This window comes from Aulonocara sp. 'chitande type north' Nkhata Bay, linkage group LG18 (genome assembly GCF_057382095.1).
Source record: "Aulonocara sp. 'chitande type north' Nkhata Bay isolate Kocher_YH1m ecotype deep benthic linkage group LG18, A_spYH_male_GT1.1, whole genome shotgun sequence".
Classification (NCBI taxonomy): domain Eukaryota; kingdom Metazoa; phylum Chordata; class Actinopteri; order Cichliformes; family Cichlidae; genus Aulonocara; species Aulonocara sp. 'chitande type north' Nkhata Bay.
Genome location: NC_141361.1, coordinates 12,227,921 through 12,252,873, shown reverse-complemented (window position 1 = coordinate 12,252,873; position 24,953 = coordinate 12,227,921). Strand labels below are relative to the sequence as shown.

Below are 24,953 nucleotides of genomic sequence, written 5' to 3'. Positions count from 1 at the left end.
CCTGTTAATTTTTCAGTTTGTGAATAAGCTACAACCCTTTGCTAATAATTGTTATGGATCCAAAAATAATGGTAACATCTGTGGCAGCTCAGATTGCTGAAAACTAAGGGTGGACTACCTTGTCAAATACCAATGATGATACATTTTATCCAGGATGTTGATCCGCTATACCACCATGCTGTTCTGCTTCTGTTTACAAAATAAGCTAGACGACCCAAGATGTATTTTGTTACGCATCTTGTTTTTCTATGCATCTAATTGTGTATTCAGGCGGCGCCGTTATCATTTGATATCACAATCTGTTCTCTTCCTTTAAGACTGTCCACATTGTAAGATGTCAGACAACACCCACTAACAGTTTGAATTTAAACTTTCACTTTCGTTGGAAGAGCATTGCAACATTCCAACCCAATGGGCTTTATTAAGTTTTTATTCCCTGTTGAATTATATGGATCAACATAGTGGAAGGTCGGTGGTCAAAGCAGATCAAGCAGTTCCTTCAGTTACTGCCTCAACTTTGTTGTGTTTGTACAGTCCTGAACGTACATTTACAAACAAACCGTTCAAAAGAGCCCCCCCCCGTTTAACGAATCATCCCCTGCATACAACAAATAGCCATCAGGGTTCCATTGTTTGCGAAGCTGCATTGTGTTTTCTCTAAAGCCTCATTGCATTTGAAGTAAATAACTGAATCTGGTAATTGCTCGACATGTATCATTGCTGCTTTACTTGGTAATTATTTTTCTGTTTAGAGGAAGCCCCTGTGTGTTGTCATTGTTCCCAGCCATAGATTTTTGGAAAGGCTTTTTTTTTTTTTTTTTTTCTTTTGCATTTGCACCTGGAACAATGGCGCAATCTTAAGTTTTTCATGGAAAAGAAAGACTGAACGCCTGTGTCTCAGCGGAACAATAACCATGACATAAGTGATTATTTGTGGTGGCCCTCAGATATATAAAGCGGAGGACAGGCCTACCACATGATTAACTTCATAACTACTTGTTTATTCTGCTTAATTCTCATTCCAAACAGACTTAAAGCTTTTTAATTTATCACCAACACAGATTGATAATATTTTTGAAGCACAGTGGCTCCTTAAATTTGGATTATTACATCGCTGCTGTACTGTGGGAATTTAAACTCAAACATTTAGATAAACACTTTGATGTTACTGTACAAATTGCCCTTCTCACAACATTAACTAGCTAAATTCCCTCTGTGTGCTAGGATGCCAACATGAGGAACAAAACAAACCGAGCCTCAGCAGTTTCCTCGGCTAATGCCGTTTGGTGTCCGGAAAAATGCTGATGAAAATTAAATTCTTCTCCCCTTTCTGCCCAGGGTGTAACCCCCCGTCTCCCTGCTGTGAAGGTCACGAGCTTGTTCATTTTTAGTCTGGTTGATAGGGATGAATGAGCCTACCTGAGTTAGGTCCAGATTCTGCAGGGGTCCTGCTCCTTTGGCCACCTGCCGTCACTGTTGCGAGATTGATGGCTGTGGCTCCTGAAGTGTGTTTGAGGAACCAGCTCTTGATCTTGCCCAGCTCTCTGCTGGTCTGTCCCACTGACAGGCTGGGCCTCAGCAGTGCTCCTAATTGAACGGTTAAGACTCACTGGGCCATGTGATACATCAATGTTGATACAGACAGGCCCAGAGACTCGCTCCCCTTCTCCCTGTACTGCTGTCTGGGGGCGCTAATGAAAATCTGTGGCCACTTTAGAGTACTGCCACTCACATCATTATTCATAGCCATGCTTTGGTCACTTCGCAAAATGAGCAATGTTTCTGATGACAAAGGATGCTGTAATTCAATCTTCTGTAAAACGGAGAATGTATAATGCAAGGACGCCACCAATTCAATTCAGAGGCAGGAGGAAGAAAGGGCCTTGAAAGGTTTTCTTTCCCATGAAGAACCTTCATTACTTTCCTGGTGAACAACAAAAGAGCGTCTCATCCAAGGCTCTGTGATTGCTTTAGGGAGGTTATTTGTTGGTTTCAAGTGTTTGCAGAGTGATTCAAACTGCATTTTGCTTTTGCATATCCTCGTGTCTATGGACTGTTGACGCTGAAATTCACAAGTTAACATTTGTCATTTGCTCCTTTTCCTTCTGGCAAACATTTCTGAGCTGAAAGTGAAAAGCATTGATTGATTGATTGATTGATTGATTGGTAATTTATTTCAACATGTGAACAATATACAAGTACATTTAGAAAAGAAATGAGAGAAAAAAAAATATACTATACATTTGGTAACCATGCTGCCCTTCCATGTGAAATTTGTGAAGTTGTTTACCACTTGAGAGTCCTCCACACTCTGTAAGTGCTACTTGAAGGAAAGCAATGTATTATCAGGTGGTGCCCTAGGATCACAGCATGTTGCCCTGCATTTTGGCAACATTATTGAGAGACCATCTCACACAGAGAGACCATTTCCAGCCCACACTAGGAAGGCAGATAACCAAACCTTAAACAACTACTCATCTGCAGTCTGAGCGGTATTTGAGGTCTTGGTGGAAATTTATTTTCCCCATATTTGTTTGTTTTGTGTTGAGGTATTCACAGACTTGTATTGAATCAGGTCAAGTTCCAGCAACACTACACATTTGAAACTATTTCTACATGTGTTATCCTAAACTAACAAATGTACTCTACTAATCAGTTTGCTTAAATTGCTGAATAAGGCTCGTGCTCTTTTTGATTAGGCCGACTTCTTGGCAAATTCTTAATTTTTTAAATGTGTGCTTTTTTTTAAAATTTTCAGATATTTTGGTCATTTTTTAATGTATTTTTTTAAATACAGAATTGTGCAAAAGTCTTATTTCTTTGTGTTTTACTAGGAAAAGGAGAGATAAGTGCTATGACTTACTGAAATGGCAAATATGTCTCAAGATGACCCCACAAATAAATGCTACTATAATGTTGAGGTCTGGATTCTGTTTCAGTGTGTGCTTTTTAGGGAAACTCTCGGTGACTATGTTCTGAGATGACTAATTGAAGAAAAAAAATTAGACTAATCCACTAGTCTTAAACTAAAAACACTCAGTGAGTAAAATTTGAGGACCATTTAATGGAAAATGTCAAAAACTAGTGACAAAAGCATCATAAATGAATCATGCTGCTTAAATCAACACCGTGCATTATGAACACGTTTTACTCCAAGCAATGAAGATGAAGAACATGAAAAATCTCATTCTAACAGTGTTATCAAAAAGATGAGGCCTAGATGAGCAGAGTTATGTTTCTCTACAACAGGCAGATGGCTGCATAATGTTTAGAACACAATAATTTACCGGCATTGGGCATCAATTAAAATGTAAAATAGATTAACCAACTAGTAAGTCTGTTACTGACTAGTGACAACAGCGATGATTAGTCTGCTAATGTACTAGTCACTCACATCCCCAGTGCTTTTCTATGCAGGTGTGCTTTTGTGCTTTTACTGCATTGGCAGTGTGTTTTGATTCATTGTCATGCTGAAAATGAAGCCACTGTTAATTTAATGCTTTGTAAGTATGGTGGATCTAAATCTGATGGTACTTTTCTCCATTAGTAATCTTCCATTCATTTTAATTTCCATTTTTATTGGCTGTAATGCAGTCCCCAAACCGTGCCAGAGTGTCTACCGTGTTTTACAATGTATACACTCACTGCTGTATCTCTGTCCTGAGTTTCTCCATACATATTCATGACGATTTGAACCAATATTTTTATCATGCCATAGGATCTGTAGCCACCGATTCGCAGTCAAGTCCTTATGTGATGTGGCATATCTCAGCCCTTGGTGAACATCAGATTAAGCGAAAGGTCCTGTGTCAGGATTTCACTGAAATGATTTTCCCCAGTTTCTTTAGGGACCTAACTTTCTGATATTGTTCATCTACTTTAGATACTTCTGCTTTTGTCAAATTGTTTAAGGACACACTGTACATCATGCCAAGATATGCCTTCAGCTAATAGTCCTTTGGGAATCACTTTGTTTGTGGCAAACTGCTATTTTATGCCTTCCAAACTCTGTTATCGTTGTCATTTTTCATAGAATTAACTAAAGAAATTATGTAAAATGAAAGCTTTTGGCAGGCTGGTAGTAACAAAGTGCCAAAAGATAAAATTTAAAATTGGGTTGTTGTCTGTTATGTGTAGACACAACAGCAGTTCATCCATTGAACTAGGTCTATTTTATATGCTTTAATCATTCATAGGCCAGTGTTAAGTGGCTTAACAATCAGTCCTGTGGTACTGGACTGATTGTTAAGCCACTGGACTGGACTGTAAAAGAGTGGGGGGGAAAAAGTCTATAAAACAAGAGCCCCAATATACAAGAAGGTGTGGATCATTGGAAAGAACGACAAAGAAATTGCACGTGGGTCAGGACTTTTGCACAGTACTGTATATATATATTTTTTTTCCTTTGAAGCACTTTGCAGCTTTGTTAGAAAAGTGCTCTATAAATTAAGTTTATTAGTTAAGTAATTGTTTTACAGCCACTTGAAGCTGATTGAGCCAGTGTAAGGCCTGCATGTGGCATGTTCTTTCCACTAAGTACTTATTATGCAGTGGAGATAATTTCATACTAGTTGCCATGGTAGAAAAGCGATCTGTCCTATGTGTATCATCTCCACCCTATGCCCTCCGCTGGCTCTCGGGCGCTTTAAAAATGGCAGTACATGATGTCCATGCTGGGTCCAAACACCTGCTCAGACTCCGGCTTCTGCCAACTCCACATCTCCATCTATAAGTTGTCTCCATCTGCGCTCTGATGCCACGTGGGAGTAGTCTCATCTGTTTGTTTTTACTTTGCCATTCTGTTGCACCGAGTGCTATTAAACACAAGGGAATCTGCGTTAATCAGGGATCATCCTTCGCTTAAACACTCATTTATAATAGTGGAGAGCAGGGAGGAGCTGCGCAATTATGTTCACCCTCGCCGAGGTTGGTTATTTGCATTTTGCCTCGTGGTTAATTTGTAAAAGACCAGATCTGTTTTGACGCTAATAAGAATGATGGCAGTCTGGAAACAGTATAATCACTTTATTTTTTTCAAGTGTAGTAATTTATCTCAGTGATGTGATACTGGTACAGAAATCTATGTGGATTCAAATTATGTTCACAATTCCTTGATTAATACCATTTTTACCATATTTATTTTAACAAAACTTTATTTTATCGGGTTGTGTGTTTTGAACACAATGATATAAGTATTTGTTTTTTGGAAATATAAATACAAGTAAACAGAATATATATAGACAATAAACTATAACACCCACAATACAACATCAGTTTAATAGTGTCACACAGTGGACAAAGAGGTGTTTTAAACATGAGGACAAAAAGAAGAATGGGATCGCTGTGCCAGCAAAACAGTTAAATAAATTCCAAATATTTAAAGCATCTGATGTGTAAGACATCCACCAGAGGTCTTCTAAATTTGTACATCAGTACTCAGTAAGTTTGAAGCCAACCTGCAAACATGGGCATTAGAATCTATACGAAGTATTCAAGCAATGATCTTTCAGCACTTTCTCTACATACTGCATTACTAGCTGCTGAAGATTCACCAAACCCTCTGCAAAGTCTTTGCTTACTTGCTACCTCCCATTTGGTCACAACTCGTATCACGTTTTAAAACAACAACTGGGTTCTGTTTAAAAACTACAGACAGCAGCAGAGGAGGCTGTGTTCTTCATATACTGCAGCACCGCTGATTACAGTACATGCATTGACAAAGCTGGTTTAAGTCTTTATAGGGGACTCACCACAACACTTATTTAGAGCTAAAGCGTCATTGGAGGGTATTAAAAGAAATTTGGGACTTTTAAGTTTTTCGTTTTTGTTACAAATCAGGGTCATTGAAGTTACCATATCTGTTACCATAAAGTTAGATGCCATGTCACTTTTTGTGTTGCAACCTTCGCCGATTCTCCAACCTCATGGAGAGGGGAGGGGGGTCAGTTAGGATGTCTCACTAAATATGGTTTCTTACCCAGTAATGGATTAACATACTTGAGGCATACTTTTGGACCATAGATGTTAAGAGAACTGTTGTGACAAAGACAGTGGTACGATGGGATGCATGCAAATCCACATCAGAACAAGAGCAGGTGCTGGATTGAAAGCATGTAAATGGGAAAGAAAAAAGAAGAAATCTAGTGCTTACACACTGTGGGGCTTCAGGTATAAGCTCTTGGTGTCACACACAAAAGTTCATTATGGCTGAATTTGTATTCTGCTAATAAAAAGACAGTGTTAGGGCAATGTACAGTGAACAAATTATTCCAAATAGGATGACTTAAATAATGAAAGAACTTTTTGATCCTTTTTGAAGAATACTACTGCTATATTGACCTTGAAAAGTCTGTGAATCACACAAACTCTGAAAAATAAATGGATGTTACGCAGTTGGTTTCTGTAGGTTCCGCTCACAAAAAAGTACAACTTTCCTGTCACCGTCATCCCTTTAAAACCTTACAAAGTAAGGAATAATGGTATGACTGATTTAGGTTAATGTTATTCCCTTTTCTACCATTGTTCAACTGTCAAAAAAAAGGCTTTGAAAAGTGCAATCTACACTGTATAAAACGGCCCCTTTTTTTTTATCCAATGTATACTTAATATGTCAAGAAACCATTTATTTTGATAGACAAGAAGATTTGATGACCTGACCTGGGGATAGTTGGACTCAGGACCAGTTATATAAAGTAATTGCAAGCATTTACTACTTCTTAGAAGATGTATTGGTTTTGTAGAAATCTGTCTGGCTCTAAGAAATTCTGAGGTTAAAATTCAGCAGTGCTACAAAATAAGATTCACTAATATTCCAATGTGAAGCACTGGGTGGTCAAAGCTTTGGTGGCAATAAGTGGTCCACTAAATGTAGGGTTGGTAGCTTAATACCCATCCCTTCCATGTGCCAAAGGGTAGACACTGAACAAACTGAAGGACCTTTTGTGGCAGCGTTCATGACATTAGTCTTCGGTATGTATGTGAAGGAATGTGTGTGTGTGTGGGGGAAAAACAGTGCATTTCTCTATGGGCACATTGAAGATTTATATAAATTGTGACAATTTACTGTTGACCTTAGCTTAAAGAAGTGTTACAGCCTTGGATCTTCACTTAAACTGCATATTCAAAAAATAAGAGTCAGAGCAGAAAGGCTTCTGAATAGCTTTTATAAAAGCTTAAGGACACACAGAATAGGTGACATGACTTGGTTTCTCTCTCTCTGCCGTGAAAAAGTATTTTCCCAATCCCTAATTTCTTCTACTTTCTTCTTCTACTTTTTTTTTTTTGCATATTTGTCACATTTAAATATCTCAGATAATCAAACTTATTAACCCCAGTAACTATAAAATTCATTGTTTTTAAAAAACAATTGCCCCCTTAACTACTCAAATGCTGCCTCCTCAACCCGCCCACTGTTCAGTTAATATTTTACAGTAACGTATTTATTTATTCAAGCTATGAAAAACAGGACACACTGGATTCGGTGCAAGCATTTTATTCATTGTGATGTACCAACATTTTGAGCCATTCATTGCCGCTGTGTAACCCAAGTGTGCTTGAACTTTAGAAAATTGCCTAAATTACTCTTTCAGGATCTTCTTGTAAGGAGTAGAATTCATGGTTCCATAAAGTAACGGCAGGTCGTCCAGGTCCCGAAGCAGCAAACCAACCCCAGACCATCACACTACCACCACCATCTTCGAGTGTTGATATGTTCTTTTATGAAGTGCCATGTTGGTTTCATGCCAGGTGTAATGCGATGCAAACCCTCCAAAAGTTCAGCTTGTCTCGTTAGTCTACAGAATATTTTCTGAAAAGTCTTCATGATCATCAAGACATTTTTTTTATTGTTTGGGGTTTTTTTTGGGGGGGGGGGGGGGTTTGTTTTTTTTGTTTTTTTACAAATGTGGGGCGACCCTTTGTGTTTCTTTTGGTCAGCAGTGATTTCCCCCAGGACCCCTCTGTTTTTGTTAAGGCTTTTTATTGTTGAATTGTGAACACTGACCTTAACTAATACAAGTGAGGCCGGCAGTTCTTTCGATGTTTTTTGGGGGTTCTTTTGTGACCTCGTGGATGGATTGTTGATTACTCTTCAAATAATTTTGGTAGGCCGGCCACTCACTGGGAAGGTTCACCACAGTTCCAAGTTTTCTTGATTTTCTTTTTTATTCTTTTTCTTTTCCTAGATAATAGCTCACTGTGGTTCACTGGAGTCCCAGGGCCTTTGTAATGGCTGTGTAACTCTTTCCAGACTCATAGTTAATGATAGATAGTTAGTCCAGACCGATAGATTCATTTCTCTTCTGTTCTTGAGTTTCTTTAGATCGTGACATGATCTGTTGCTTTTTGAGATTTTAGTCTACTTGACTTTGTCACTCAGGTTCTATTTAACTATTGATTCAACAGATCTGGCCATAACCAGGCCTCGGTGTGGCTAATGAAATTGAACTCAGCTTTCCAAAACTGTGATTAATCACACTTATCTATGATTTACCATGGGGGCAATTACCCTTTCACACAGGTCCAAGATAGTTTGGAAATAAAATAAATAAAACCATCATTGAAAAACTGCATTTTGTATTGACAAAGGTTATCTCTGAATAACAGAATTTTGATAAATATACAGAAAACTAAGAAATCAGGATTATATTTTTTTCACAGCACCATCTATTTAAACGCCTTACGTTAAGATAAAGGTTAATATAAATTCAACTGAATGAACAAACCCTTCTCAGAAAAATGTTTGTAGTTTTCCAAATTAGAGGATATTATTGCTGTAGAGCTAAGCATGTTGACTTCATCGTTTTTTGTCATTTGCAGTCACACTTAACTGAATCGGTATACTATATTCTGCCTCGCCAATTCTTGTCTAACCAAACATTTTGTCAACAAAGGGAGAGTGATGATCTGTCAGATGTAACTGCTATTTTTCCCGTCAGAAGCTTTATGCATGTCTACAGGGCAATTTTCCTCGGTGAGATCTATCCCTTCATGATGGTTGCTTTTTAGCTAAGGTTGAGATTAAGCAGATTTGTCTCTCGCAGCCCGAAAGGAAAGGAAAGGAATTGTTTGCCAGGCGTGTGTCTAATTAACACTATTGTTGCCTTGAGCCATGAATAGAAAGTCACTTCACCTTACTATCTCAGATAACACTGGTCCAGTTTGTCACCCACAATAGCGGCCAGTCATGTGACCTATAGGGTTTATATATTGCCTATTGCAAGGCGAATGAAAAGCCTTAGTTTGAGGCCCATTGAATTTGTGTCCTTTTGTCAGTCAGAGAAAACAGGGTAGATTGAGTTTGGGGTGTGCAGGAAGGTTATAGGAGGACCACAATAAAAGTCTTTTTATCACAGGCAGTTGGAAGTAGAATGGTGAATTGTGCTCTATGATATTGGTGCTGCAAAAGGTAAATTGTGTTCCTCTCAAGGACACATCTTCAAACAACTGCTGTGGGAAAGGAACGAGTGTGCGAAAGATTTGCATTTATAGCCAGTTCATTATTATTATTCTTATTGTTACCATTTCCCTCACCTTCATCACTCCATCCATCTATTCTCGACAGGGAAGAATTGAAAGTCCTGAGAACAGATGTGTATAAATGATACTGTGGTGATATCCACATAAATCCGGTCTCTTTCTAGTCCAGAGCTGCTTCTTCAGCTCCTCGTAAACAATTATCTTCGAGGTTGTTAGTAACCTCTACTCTTGAGCCTCAGGAGGATGATAAATAGCGGTAGTTTAGTCAGGCTCGGCAGGAAGATTTTACGTTTTTTTTTGTTTTTTTTTTCTCTGCGGTTTTTAAATTTGAACTGAAATGCTTCTCGAGGTCTTTAAATGTTTCTATTCTCCCTGATTAATTATTCATGATCTATCTGCTGTAATTTTTGTCACAGATTTTCTCCATCCTTTTGCTGAATTATAGATGTCCCATTCCCCTTCCTAGGCATCCAACAAGCACTCACTCAGTCTGGTTGTATAACTCTAACTCAAGAACATTTCTGCGTCTACTCCTCAACTAAAGGACATGAATGTCAGAAGGGTTGCGATTTATTCCCTCTATTCCCCCACCTAGATAGCTAGATCTTGGATCTCATATCTCCTAAGTGGGTGGCTCAGAAAACACAGCAACCATTTCACAAAGTCAAGCGCTTCACTTTGATTTACACTGTGGGTAACACCCTGAGTTGAATACGACACATGTGGGTTTTTAGCGACAAATGACAGTGGCACAAGGGCCATCTGGGTAGTACTGAAGTTGAAGAATCACCTTGGTAACCTCCCACTGCTCCTGTAGAGATTGCGTCCCCATTGGTAAATGAGGGCTTGTGTTCTTCCCATTTGTAAGCCCTATCCGCAGCCATTTTCCGAGGAACCTGAACACAAAAGACAAAGTCTGCTCTGACAGGAGAGATGGGTGTGTGGGCATGTATGTGTTAAGACGGATGAGGGAAGAGGGGGTCATTCTGCCTGTCACCCTGACCCCAATCACTGCACAGCATATTGGTGGAAACAAAATGAAAGATTGATTTAACCAGTTCCTCCTCAGCTGCCTCTGCTCGTTCCATCAACTGGCTGCCCATTTGTTTTCATCCGGTTTGTAGACTTGCACTTTATTTCACCTCATGACGCACACTTGCCAGGTTTGTTCTTTTAATTTACAGTCAATGTATAATAACTGCAGGCTTCATTTGAGCTTTTTGGGGGGTTTTAAACTACTGCACTGACCAAATGTTACAACACATGATGGTAGTAAATAACCTGTATTGATTCCATGGAAATACACTTTTTTTTTTTTCTTCTTCCATTCATAAGATTTCTCTTGTCTGTTGATTTTGTGTATATAAAAATTGGCCTTTTTTGTTGTTATCATTGTTTGATTATTATTATTATTATTATTATTATTATTATTATTATAATATAAAAGCATTTTCACAGACTTAGTCGTTGACTGCTTATTGGCTAAAGGTTTGCAAGTATGGTATACTTATGTTTTAAGCATAATTCTATAGTGTGAACTGGTATTATATTAAAATAGTGTTTATGAATTAAACTACATTAACAATAGTTGCATTGGCTTTTAATGTACTATGTTGTTTTTTTCCCCCCTGATATAAACCAGAACTGAGACTTGTATATCAATGCATGAACCTAAATGCGGCTTCAGAGGATTTTTATATCTGGAACAATTAAATGATATTCATCCCCACCCTCTGGCTTCCAGTCAGGTCGTGTAGAATATTGTATCTATTAAGTGTAGTAATAAACAGCTTTCCATTGTGTCAGACGACATATCTTCAGCATGTCAGCATAATCCAAAAACTGAATATTTAGTTTGACATTTCCACACAAAATCTGTATTTCTTAGTTTTCTCTTTTCAAGCCGTTGAGCTTATTGGCATTTTGAGGCCAGCATACAGTAGCGTGGTTGTTTACAAAAACAGGAAAGGACTAGATATGCCTTGACAGTCATGAATCTTGTCGTACATCATCTGTGTTGGTAGAGAATGTCTTACTTTCACCGTCCCCTTCTCTTTAGTTCTGTGAAAAGGAAAGCATTCGCCCATTCATCTCCACCCCTACAGCTTCAGGGGGTTCATCAGACAAGGTGGCAGCCTGGCCTGGTCCGGCGCCCGGGCTCATTCGGTGGTTTCAATTTGATCCAGAGCACTGTAGGCCCCTCCGCCCCTCACACTCGCCCATCATGGCAGTCTCATTTATCACTGGGCCTATAAAGAAGGACTTGATAGAGTGAGGAGCGACCACCACCATTCAATAAATCCTTGTGATTATCCACGCCTCCAAGGTGTCTGAGCTGTGTGTGTGTGTGTGTGTGTGTGTCCTGAGCATGTAAGCATTTGTCTCTGACTAATGCTTGTATTGGATCACAAGATGTCCATGTACAGTGCCTTTTAAAGTGCCATTAGTTATAATATGTGTACACACGTCAGTTCTGAGGCCTAATTTTACTTGTTGCATTTGATGGCAACAAAGACCTTGACATTTCCACCCCTTCTCTGTCTTAGCTTGCTTTCTCCAGTCCCCTCACCCACCTATCTACCCACACACCGACTCCCTCCATCTCTTCCCACACGCATGCACATACACACACAGAGTCAAACAGTCGTTCTGTTCCTCCAGAGGATTGCATAGAGAAGCACTCTAGGAGGGTGATGGAGCTTTGATTGCCGGTTATCAAAAGCTATCATTACTGCTTGCTTCTGTCGGATATGAAAATGATTTCCTATGGTCATAGTGCTATCAGTGAGATGTAATAGAAAGAGGCAAACAAATGTGCTTGTTTCCCAGCCCACCCAGCTCAAACACAACAGAAAGAATAACAAATCAAAATAGAGAGAGATAAGTGACGGCAATACCAGGCCTGACTGCCTAGAACGGAACACGGGATTTAATCTTACCGTCATCAAGTTGTTTTGGTACCGTCTCCAACAGCTGTACTTTCTTGTGACAAGCTCCGGTTGACATGCTCCGCGAAGGAATCAGACCATCTACGGGCCATCCTGTGAAAGTCAAAGCACCCCCCTCCTCTTCCTCAGCCTGATGAGACGGTGAACAGGCAAGTGAGCCACATTGACTTGCTGGGGGTTTCTAATCACTGGGGAAACAGGCTTTTCTCTTCTCCCCCCCCCCCCCCCCCCCCCCCCCTTTCTGGGTCTGTTTGCTGAGCAGGTAGATGGAAGTCTAAGCCAGCATCAGGCTTTTCTTCTCTTAATCGATGTGGATCTGATAAAGATCCCGGCTTTCCGAATGGCTCGTATGCTGCGAAGCCTGAGGAAAATCTGATAAGTAAATCGCTCTTCTGTACATATAGCCAGAAAGATGCTGAGAAACCAGACGTGTGCTGCTGTGCACGCATATGGAAACTCTTTTACACTCATAAGATGGTAAGCACACAAGAGTACACACATGGTCCCCTTTATACAGCCACACACGCCCGCACACACACATTCATCTAGTAGTAAAGTGGCTGTGCTCCAGACATGCCCAATTTGTTTCCTTTCATCCAGGACTAATGTCTTGCTCTTCCCAGGGGCTAAGTGCACCATTTGAAGCCCCCTCTAGGACAGCCAGTTGCAACATGCGGTTATTTGTTGTTGTTGTTGTTTTTATAATTTTTTTTTTAATTTAATGTTTGGCAAAATCATGTTATCGCATGAGCTGCAGTAGCATGTACGCAGGGCCCAATCAAATTAGCAAGATGCAATAATGTGCTGATAATTTCTAAAAACATTATTTAAATGTCAGACTGTAATGACAAAAAATCACTAATAGTTCTATGTAAATGTCAAGTTCAAATTATTCAATTACATCGGTGAGTGTGGGGCAGGTGATAATTTGTCCACCGCTTGGAATACCAATCTGGCTCTCACTGGAGCTCATTCTGAGTGCCCTGGCATAAGATAGACCTCAGTAATTTCCTGCTCCAAGGGATGCTTTCATAGCCATTATTATAACTCTATTCCACTAGAAATATCTGCCATACTGGAGAGATATTGGAGTCATATTTTTAGTACTTTCACCCCAATGTCGCCCTGAGACTGTGATAGCTTGAGAGCATTGTGGGGAGGAAAAAAATGGTATGGATTTTCAGAGCTAGCCCTATTATTCCTTGTTGTTGTTTCTGTTTGTGCTCTTGATACTGAGCCTCTTACTGTTCAGTCAATAAAACTAAACTTGCAGCCACAGTAAACTGGGGTAATAGGCTCATCTCATCAGTTGTCATTCACGGGCCTGTGGGCCCATTTGAGAATGGCTGCATGGTCTTCATCTATTCATGAAGGGACTTATAAAGGATATCAGCCATTCAGCCTGACCTGTTCATTTCAGATTAAGTGAGGGAGGAGGATGCACAGCGTTTTTTTTCCTTTTCCTCTTTCTTCAAAGTCATCCATGACCGGGCTCTAAAACGGATAAGGCACCTTGTTGTTCATGCAAGCAATGAAGTCATTCTGAATCATGGGTTACAAGTTCTGCCACAGATCCTCTCGTTTTACTGCCTCCCTCAGACAGCTGGCATTTGCACTACAGGGAGCCAGTGGGGCAACAAACAATTAGCCTTTTCTCTACAAAACACCAGGCAGAGGCTATAGAATAATTATAAAAGCTGCTTCCAAACGGCCGATGTTCTTTTGTGTATCTTTCCTGCGACTTGTACACCCAAAAATAAAAAGAATACGTCTAATAATCCTACCCCCAGTAAAACAAATAGACACAAATAAATTAATGTCCCTTCTTCGTGGGGCTACGGCTGTTTCTCAGCACAGTTATATTTTCCACAAGTGCTTCCCATCCTGGCAGCTCTCCATTGGCCCGAATTAGGGTGCAGTGGACATTATCTATGATGTTCCACAAAGATGGGAGTGTGACATTCTCCTTGAACGCTCCAGAAATGAGACTAACTCTCAGTCGCTTGTGCGCGTCTGTTTGAGATTCACACTTTGGTGCATTTGTAACTCTGAGAGCATCTGGTTTAATTTGATTTCTGTGCCTGGCCACCCTGCAATTCTCTGTGCTTTTAGTGTAACCGTTGCCTACAGAGTGCGGCCAACAGATAGTTCCGCAAATAAAGGGGTTTAAACTTCTATTTTCTGGATGGCTCTCCCAACACTGCAATCGAGTGAAGAAGCCTATTTCTCATTGCCAGTTGCTCCCAGTTTTTCCTTAGAATCTTTTTTTTTTTTTTTTTTTTTTTTTTTTTGTCTGTCTGTTTGTTTTTGGAGGGTGTGATTACATTTTCTTAAGTATCACACCACTTTTTATATTATTACTGCATTTTAGTGGCAGAGTAAGACATTCGCTACAGAGTAAAATTCAGGCTAAGAAATGATAAAACACAAGTAAACCAACACCAGATAGCTCTATATTCTCTCAACTGCTTGTTAAGTCACGATTAAAGCTGTTGGATACGTGTGCTGAATGAGGAATTTTAGTGGAATGTTTACTTTTATTTGAACTATAGTAGCAAATCCGTCTTGAATATATCATAGATGCCATTTTTTCCCTTTTGGAAGGGGATTATGCCTTTTTGTGAGGCATCACATTTGTAGCCTTTTGTATTTCATGTACTATATACTGCACATTGACATCCCTTTCCCAATCTGCCTTCAACTGCTCTTCCTCTGTCTCCTTCAGGCTCTTCTAATGCTATTTCATCCTGTCTGTAAAAGTGCAGGAGAAATCACATCCGTTGTTTCTCCTCGTGAAATCGGCAGGCGTTCGATCTTTCATTCATCAAGGAGCCCTTTTTCCACTTGTACAGGCCCGAGTTTTCACATGTCATGACCTAATTTTTTTGAAACCGTTCATTTCTACCTTGTAGATTTTCTATAGCACTACTCAAACTCCTGCAAGATCATTTGAAAGGATTCTCGATAAACCTTGAACATTTTATCGCAGTAGTAATACGCTGGATAGCGGAAGATAACAAAAAGAAACGTCTGTGATCATAATGCCAACAGTGTTTGTTGGTTTCTTGCTTGTTTGTTCTGTCTTTCATACAATCTGTAAAAATGAACACCGTGCTCTAGCCTGAGTCCAGTCTCCCTTCACACATCTCTAGAATGTTAAACATGGCTGCCGTGGCCGCCTCTGAATTGCTGGACTGTGTCTCCTGGGGAACGGGGAAATTGAGCTCTGGCTCTTCCTAATAGGTGGTAAAGTGTTAAGTTCCAGAGAAATGGACTGCGAATTTAACCTGGAATGGAAATTGATCCCATTACCTTGTGCTTGGGCTGCTTTCCTCCCGTAGGAAAGGAGGGAGAGAGGGAGTGCAAGAGGGGAAAATAGGTGGGGAAAGGAGAAAGAGAGAGAAGGAAGGAGAGAGAAAATGGATAAAGTGGAAGAGAAAAGGCAAGGAGACAGTGTATGTGATTAGAGGTGATAGGATAGCGGTGGGGGTTGTGTCCTGCCTGGATTGACAGGTTGGCTGACTCTGTATCAGTGTGGTGCTAATAGCTAACCGCCACTGGGCGAGATGGAAAATAGAGTAGAAAAGGCGGAGGACAAGGCAGAAGAAGCAGAGGAATGGCACGCTCTGAAGGGATGATACACCACCTGCTGAGGGTTTCCAGTGACAGACCTGTGGTGTCTTGGTGCCTTTAGTTGCTGTGAGCCCAAGTTAGCAACGGTAATGGGATTTGGCAATGCTCAGTATCAGTCTGTGCCTTTGAAATTTTAAAATATTTTCTGGAAATATGAACTATAAACAGAAAAAAGTAGTATTTTAATATGAATGAAAGTGTTATGAAAAATCGACTACTGGATTTTTTTATTTTTTTATTTTTATTTTTTGGCCCAAAGGAAAAGGAGCTTTCTCTAACCCACGTAAACCTCAGTAATTTTGATTTTATTGCATCTGGCCTGAAACACCTGGCATTTAATATGACCCAATTGATTATCTTTATGTAAGTTCACACTTCCTTCTCTTTCGATTTCGCCAGAGCCTATGCACGGCCCACGGAGGCTGGAAGTGGTGGACATCCAGTCCAAACAGGTTACAGTGCGCTGGGAACCTCTGGGCTATAACGTGACCCGCTGCCACAGCTATAACCTTACCGTCCAGTACCGGTACAGAGTAGCCGGCAAGGAGGAGACGCGTGAGGAAGTGTGTTATGACACTCAGAGTCGCGATCCTCAGCACACTATCCACAATCTCTCTCCATTCACCAACCTCAGCGTCAAGCTAGTGCTGCGCAACCCGGAGGGTGTCAAGGAGAGCACAGAGCTGGAGGTTCAGACCGATGAGGATGGTAAGTAACATCAATAGTCCATTTTTTTTTTCTTAGCTCAACTAGAAAGCCTTACAGGGCAGGAAAAAATAGTTTTACTTTTAGATGATATTTGCATTCTAAAACTCACTGAAACCCAGACATTGCAGACATTTCTGTGTTTGTCAATGTCTATTCCAAAATGAAAGTTGTGGAAATTATGCCGACATCAGTTCAAGATACTTCAACATCATCTAGACATATTTAATTTACTTTTTAACTTCAGAGAGACAAATATTTTCTATTAATGCTTAATAATTTATAATAAAACGAAATGCAGTTTCAACATTCTCAACAGTGGAGGAAAAAAATAACCGTGCACCTCAATTCTGACTCATACTTGTGAGTTCAAGCTTCCCCATTTCTTATCCTACTGAGCTAAACACCAGTTCCATCACTGGATTTGTGATACTGACATTGGGGGTAGAGACGTGGCATTTGTTACAGTCCGATGTGTTAAATTCACTATGCAACAAATGAGACAAAATTTAGTTGCTCATAGGCCACAACAAAGAATGGAGACATGCCAGCGACTGAACAGGGATTACCAGGGGTTTATTATAATAATCATGATTTGTGTAAGTCCATGTCAGTGGTGTAAAGTGGTGCATGTAACAGTAACTCAAAAGAAGAGATGAAGCAAGGCCTCAGAAGGTGGGGTTTAAATAGCCCTGCAGAACACTGGCCAGTTTTTCTGTCATCAAATCACATCACAGAGAGACCACAAAGCACACAGGAAACCTCACACTGGGGTCACCTTGGGTCGTAACAGTGTGTATAAATGTAAATAGCTTAAAAGTCTTATTTTCTTAAGAAATAGGCTCTAAGATTAGTAGGCTGTGTATGTGGAGATGTTGTGTCGCCACCTGTTCACAGACATGTACTATATTAGATGTCATTGTTTCAAAAAAAAACAACCCCCCCAAAGACTTGCATTTAATTTCTTCTTTCAATAATCTGATCTTTACTTCTCAAAATGATGGATCTGACTGAATTTACTACTGGATTCTACTGTAGAAAATTCAGTCAGTGTATATGTATGTATATGGCACGCTAACACACTTTCTCTTAACATTTAATAAAAGAAAATGTGTCTTCAACAGCTGAACAACTTGCTTTTGTTATTACAGTTTTGATGTTTCAATCTTTAGGATGTGTAGGTTCTCATCCGATTCACAGCCACAAACAAAGTCTGGGATATTCCAAATATTTTTCAGGAGAGCACAGAAGTCAGACAGTAAGTCTCTGTGTCGGATAGTTGTTTCACCTCCTTGAAAGATGAAAGATCTTCTCTGTTGCCTCAGCAGACACAGGAAATGAACTCTAGAGAAGTCTCAAGGAACCCCGGCCGCCAGATAACAGGCTCAGCTGTAGAAAAGAGTCATGTCTGGCTCATATCTCTGGTTGGAAACTTGAAAGTGGCAACTGTTTCTCAGTATCTGACTGATATGTGTTTCTGTATGTGTATCTGTGTGCTTAGGGTCCCATGGGAGAAAGTGTACAGGCAGGGTGTAGCTCTAGTTGTGTTCAAGATAAATCTTTAAACCAAAAAAAAAGTACATCTCCACATCAGTCTCTTTCGCTTAAAGAATGAAAGCAATTCACATGAGGGGTTAAAGGACTAGATCTCTTTGGCAGTATCTCAGTACAAGTAAGCATTGCAGAAAGATTAAGATTCCTGCTGTTCCTGTGGGTTTACAACTTCATCTTTTCTATCCATTTCTATCTGTAAGAAAGTGTTCAGGTTTGCTGTAAAACATGTATAACAGTGTCTTGAGTAACACTGACTTCAAATAATCTTGCAAATTCCAGTTTAAAAAAATTGCATTTGACGTTGGCTTTCTCACATTTTTAGCGTGCATCCTTGAAAAGCCTTTTTTGGTATGCACATTAGTTTAAGGTGCTTTGCTTAGTAAATCATAGTGGAAAGGGCTACAGCTGCTTTCATCAACTTTTATTGGCAATAATTTAACTTAAGAAAGGTGAAAAGTGTCAAATATGTGGCAAGAAAATCCTTCTGAGAAAACTTTTTAGAAACTTGTTTCAGTCCTTGAAGATTTCAACTCAGTTTTTGGAAAGCAGTCAATTTCAGTATTTTAAAAAAATAAATTAAAAAACAGGTCAGTTAAAAGCTAATCCGTAGAATAAGGTAAAAAACAATTAAAAGAATAATTGAAAAACAAAACTAAAGTAAACTACTGCTTAATTCGGTAGTTATTACCACATGTACGCATTTCCCACAGTGCCTGGGGCGGTTCCTCTGGAGTCCATTCAGGGCAGTGCCTACGAGGAGAAGATCATCCTGAAGTGGAGAGAACCGGCGCAGACTTACGGGATCATCACTCAGTATGAGGTACTAACACAGTCGCTAGCAACGTGCTTAAGAAACTATCCACGCTTTCGAACAGTAAACAGACTCCTTCGATTTAGCTCATGGCTTTTTGCCTTTTGCCTTGAACACATTTAATTATTATTATTACTATTGTTATTATTATTAGACCACACCTAATGTAGGTTTATGCCAAGGACGCCTTAAATGAACAATATTGCTATTTACCTGAATCATTTTTAAAATTGATTTAGGCAAATTATTTAATGTAAATGTATTTTAATGGAAAAACCTAACTGTTCTCCATGAATTTTCAAATTTACTGTTTCACACAAAAGTGGAAAAACCAGTAAAGCACATTATAAATTTTTGATTAAGATGCCAAATTGTTGTTTTCAGTTGCATTTCAATTGTTTACTTGCTTACCTGAACAGACAATTTTGTTTCAGTGGTAGAACATTACGCTCGATTAATTTCTGAAGTCCAGTGTGCCGGCTCAAACACGGCTGTAAAAACACGGAGTCAGTTAGTAATGGTGTAATTTTTAGTTTTAGGATTCATAATATTTATTCTCTTGTTTTTATGACGGGTGGTCTAATAAATTTGTTAAGCACTGCAAAGTTTAATGTTTTCAAATCATGCGAATTAACTCCAGCCCTACTGATACAATGGGGAAGAAAATAATGTATTCATTGGATTAACATAATTATAAAGTGAGCAAACTGGGCTGACAGCAAAATTCAGCAGGTTGGTTATTGGTTTAGTTATAATATTAGTGTTCACTGATGTTCTCTTTGTTAAGCTTTCGCCCCGAGGATGGATTTTTATAACTTTGATTATCCCTTGTCCTTTGCCTGAGCAAAAGATATTAGTTTAAAATTTTTGTTGTCCAATTGGCTGCCTAGTTTACGAATTAGTGCTAATGATGATTCGTGGCAGCCTCGAGTATAGAGTGCTTTGTGTTTTGCACCAGTCGGGTACTGGTAAATGTCAAATATCAGTAAGTCAGCGTTGTTATTGTGAGTGTCTTATTCTGATGATGTTAGCACTGATGTGCTTTGGTTCAGCCTCACAAAGCTGCTATTTACGCATTAAACTATTAGTCTTTTTATGCTCTTAATTAATACAGAATCATCACAATTGGCTCTTTCAGTACCTACTTAATGTGAACTTATGCCTCGGTAATCTACTTGATGTTTCAGGTCTGTGTTTTGAGGTCATTAAAGTGCAATCATCTTGACTATGCACTGCAGTAAAACAGGTTATAATTAGATCAACCATATTAGCTCTTAGTTATAGCCTACTTGTGGAGCAGGTTAAACCCAAAGCACTATGGAAGATTTACTTTGTTCAGAGTTTTCATAATAATCTTGCTTTAAACAGGCTTTTTTAAATGTAGCGCAGTCCAAATGTGGTCAACTGTACATCTAAACTGCAAGCTTCTATCATCTTCTGTTCTTTAACACATGAATGACCTCTAAAGAATTTTAGATTCATGAACAACCCACATGCATCACAAATCAGCTCTGAGTTGTTGTTGACATTAGACTCCACCGAGCTCCTGTATGCGCTGTCCAGGAGCTTCATAGTCTTGAATAATACAGTCTCCAGACACACTCACACTATATGTACGCATTGATCTTAACCAGCTTAAGGTGGAAGTAATCATCCAGCCTTTCCCACAGATTGATCTTTCTCTGTTGATTTTCCTTCCTGTCCTCGCTTGCACACACTTGGTATTTTGACTAGGTTATCGAGCATCGACAGAAACGTTCCTCACTCACGGAAAGCCGATTGAATAATCCAAATAGAGTTGCTGCATATGTTGCTCCATTTATTGCCATACAATAAGACGACTGAAATGTAAAATACATTTCCCCTCAACAGCACAGGGACATCTGAATCAAAGCGGAGAGATCTAAAGTGAGAAGCATAACAAGACCTTGTTTATTCAAGTGTGTTTAGTGGAGTGTTATGTCTCGCACACGGCTGCATGGCACTAAGAGATGTCAGCTGAGAGCAGGAAAACAATGTCCATAGAAATGGTGGGTTTCCAGTACACTTAATTGCCTTTAGAGCATCATGTTTTAGTTGTTTATCTTTTTAAAAATTTCATAATACAGGTAAAAGCATTTAGAGCCAATAGCACGGCTGCAACGCCACTTTGTCAGGTTCTCATTTATATTGAGGCGAATGCATTTCAGTTTATGAACCCACTCCATCAATTACATGCTGCAGCTATTATTTCTGTCTTTAAAGCCTTAACAGCATTGTAATGTGCCTAGTAAAAGGAAAGCAATAAGTCACTGACATCCTGCCATTTCCAGGTTTTAATATACATTAAAGCATTATAGATTTTCTAACCTCACCTTGAATCACTTTTATCAGCTTTTATTTTAGAAGAAAAATGGAATTTAATGTAATTTTCGACATAGATCACCAAATCTTGGGGCTTTTAACTTGGTATTGGTCGTGAAATATTGTAGAGAGCAGCCACATGATGTAGTTTGAGCAAAGTACTTGGTGACAGTGGGGAGGAAAACCTCCCATTTAATAGTTAGAAAGCTGCAGTAGAGCCAGGCTCAGGGAGCATGACCATCTGACTCAACTAAATGTCAGATAGTCATGTTCCTCTCTCCTCTTATTCAACTTGTTAAAATAAGAGGAGAGATGAAGGGGGAAAAACGTTAAGCACTGAAAAACAGACTTTATGCACTGTTCAGGTTGGGGAGTAACCACAGATTAGAAACACGGTGCTGATGAGGCAGAAATGTGTGCAGAACGGAGAAATGGAGGAAGCAGAAAGGAAGAGGTACAAACTGTGGGGGAGAGAGAAGACACAAAGTTAATGACATGCAATAGTGGCAATATAAATGCAAGGAGAGTGACAGAGAGGAAAGGTGCTCGGTGTAAAGGGAAGTCCCACTGCAACTTAGGCCTATACCAGCATAACCAAGTGATGGTTCAGGGTCACTTGGGCTGGTCCTGACTATGAGCTTATCAAATTCATCGGTGTCGAAAGAAGAAAAAAAAAATTAAGCCCCAATTTAAAAACGAGGGAGTGTCTGCCTCCTAAACCTCAACTGAGAAGAGCTCCATAAATAAAGACTCTGCCTCCCATTTTACTACAGGAAACACTAGAAACCACAAATGCATCTGTACTCTGAGAGCCAAGTACTTTAATGGTATTTGTGGCATTTAAAATAAATTTTTTTTTAAGGATTCAGTATTTTAAAACTCGCATGGAGAAATGGAGAAAGGAAATCCAGTAAACAAAATGGCACGGGTCCACACTGGAAAATTGCAAAAGGAGAAACCAGCGATGATGAAGAGAAACACAGGACACATGAGATCGCCTGAAAATCCCACAGGCTAACCATACATTTGAGGGCTTTACTACAAAGCAGCATTCAGATCTTAGCCGGGCAGCTTTTCTAGGTCGACTTTAACCTGGATTTCACATTTTTTCAGAGGTGATTTTAATTCACTGAGGTACATCGCCATAGTAACAAACTCTAGACCTACGTTCAAGATTAGAGAGAACAGGATGTTAAAAAGAACAGTCTACAAAGAATATAGATACGTATAAATGAATTGATGTTTTGTTGGGTGATAAAAGAACAATTTCTGTTGATCTGTAAGGTTCTTTGGCAAATGTTTCACTCTGCTGTCTGCAGACCTGTCCGTGTTTGTGACTGGCCCTATGCAACCAATGTGACCACTAACATGGGAACACTCATAGCTACATTTGAAAACCCGGCGTTGACTTGACTGAGTTGATGTATGTGACCACTGATGTTTGGCTAAGTGAAGCCAGATAAGAAAAAGGATGGATATGTTGAGCTTGCTTCATAGTACTGTGCCCTCGGTGAAGAAGGATCATAACGTGCAGATGAAAATTAGATAAGAGGGTAGGAAGAGGACAAAAACGCAAAAAGCTACATGAGATAATCTTCAAAATCAGTCAGAAATTTTGGAATTAGAAATAATGACACAATAATGACACAGGTGGTGGTAGCAAAACAAGAAATGGAAGGAAAAAGAAACGAAAAAAGGATCATAACAAAGACTATGATAGCACTGTTCTGTTAAGATGTAAAGAGGCTTGATCGTTTAGGGCCCCATAAGTGAGGAGTAGGATTTAAATGTATTACATTCTCTGGCCTTCCCAAAGATCCAGTGTAGGGTTTAATATTCACATCACTTCATTTAAAAAGGGATGACAGACAAGTAAAACCTAGAAAGCCGCCGACTCGCTCCAGGTGTCTCCCCTCATCCCACATCCCAGTCTGGTTTTAGAAAAGTAACCCTGAATCTATTCTGCCTGTGTTCTCCAGAAGTTGCTTCTTATAAGTCAAGACCTTGCTTTGATTTGACATTATCAAAGAACTCAAAGTGAAATATATCTAACAAGGCTTGATATCAAAGAGACTTCAGCCCCATTCCTTTTTTGACCAGTGCTCCGTGAATGCTATTTTATTGACAGCTTTTCTGACAGACATGAGCCAACATTTACTGAAAGATATACAGCAGATTTTCTTTTAATTTAAATTCAGCGGCCAATCGTGGCAACACGAACTATTACAAAAATACACTGCATTGTACTAAAGTGTTTTTATAATGTATATTTGACTTATTGTCAATTAAAACTCAACTGATTTTTAAGTGTTTTTTCACAAACAAAATTAAACGAATAGAATTTATGTTCCATTGTTATTTTTGCTTTTTTTCAGAGGTGCTATAGGCATGTCTGTTTATGTCTTTATACGGTCATTTACCTCTGTCAGACACATCTAAACCAGTGTGGTCTGAAAACCGGGATATATATGGTCAAATGGGCCAGTTAATCTTTTGGATAAGTTCTATTATTTGTTTTCCGTGAGTTATGTTATGGTTTTAAAAGCCTGCCCATATGCCCAGTGTTGACAAGTCATTCCAAATTCCTCTCCTGTAAAGTTATGATATAGGATTTGGCATCACAAGCTCATTTTGGAGACAAAGACTAAATGAGAAAGCCTAGAAGCATTTCAAAACTTGATGGACACAAATTATGCAGCACTCCAAACTCCCTTTGTGTTCCTTAATTGGAATTATAATGGAGGTTTTCCTTTACGAGCAGAGGCATTTTCTTAAAGTGGAACTTTACAGTTATTCAAAATGGATATTAGCAAAAACACTCACCTTAATGCTTCCCTCCAGAGCTCCCTGCTTTCATTAATGGAGAAGGAATACATTAAGTATATTTTCTCTCTCCTTGAAACCACAAGCTTGCATCAGCTTTGCCTTAAAAATATGTACCTATGCTTTTACAGACAATACTAACCCATATAATGAGACAGCGTGTCTCCACAGACCTTTTGTACTTCCCTAATTTTGGAAATAAGCATAAAACCTTGTTGACAAGTCAGAAGCTCATGCACAAAGCAAGACCTTTCAAAAAATTGCTTGAAGCACTGGCTTTAGAATTAAATCCAAATTCCACAGAGCTTTTTTGCATTACATGTGCAAATCATTTCGTCTGTTTCACTGGTGGAAGGCAGCATCCATTTGTATTTGGTGAAATGATTGCATTATTTACTGTATGGGTATTCCTAAATAGGGTGGTAACTCAGGGTCACGCAAGTGAGGAAACGCAGCATGAGACTTTTAAAAAATGCTTCTTGGCATTTTAGACTTGCAGAAGGGAAAAAGACTGGAAAAGTATGATAACACACACACCGCGACTGGGATGCAAAACCGCAAAATGGTAAGGACGTGTACATAATTTAGCTTGGTGAGTTGCTTAAATGCCTAAAACGCAAAATGCGTTTGTGGTATGAATACCAATCTTATTCATGATA

General features: G+C 39.3%; 1 protein-coding gene across 6 annotated transcripts in view; it reads left to right on the top strand.

Moving 5' to 3' along the window:
- The window catches only part of LOC147308103 (receptor-type tyrosine-protein phosphatase mu), a 166,545-nt gene that overhangs the window by 66,704 nt on the left and 74,888 nt on the right, over positions 1-24,953 (top strand). For all 6 annotated transcript variants that reach the window (XM_086273368.1, XM_086273367.1, XM_086273366.1 and 3 more), the window contains exons 8-9: positions 16,458-16,766; positions 19,028-19,137. In XM_086273368.1, the coding sequence (XP_086129494.1) occupies positions 16,458-16,766; positions 19,028-19,137 (419 nt within the window). The remainder of the gene's footprint in view (positions 1-16,457; positions 16,767-19,027; positions 19,138-24,953) is intronic.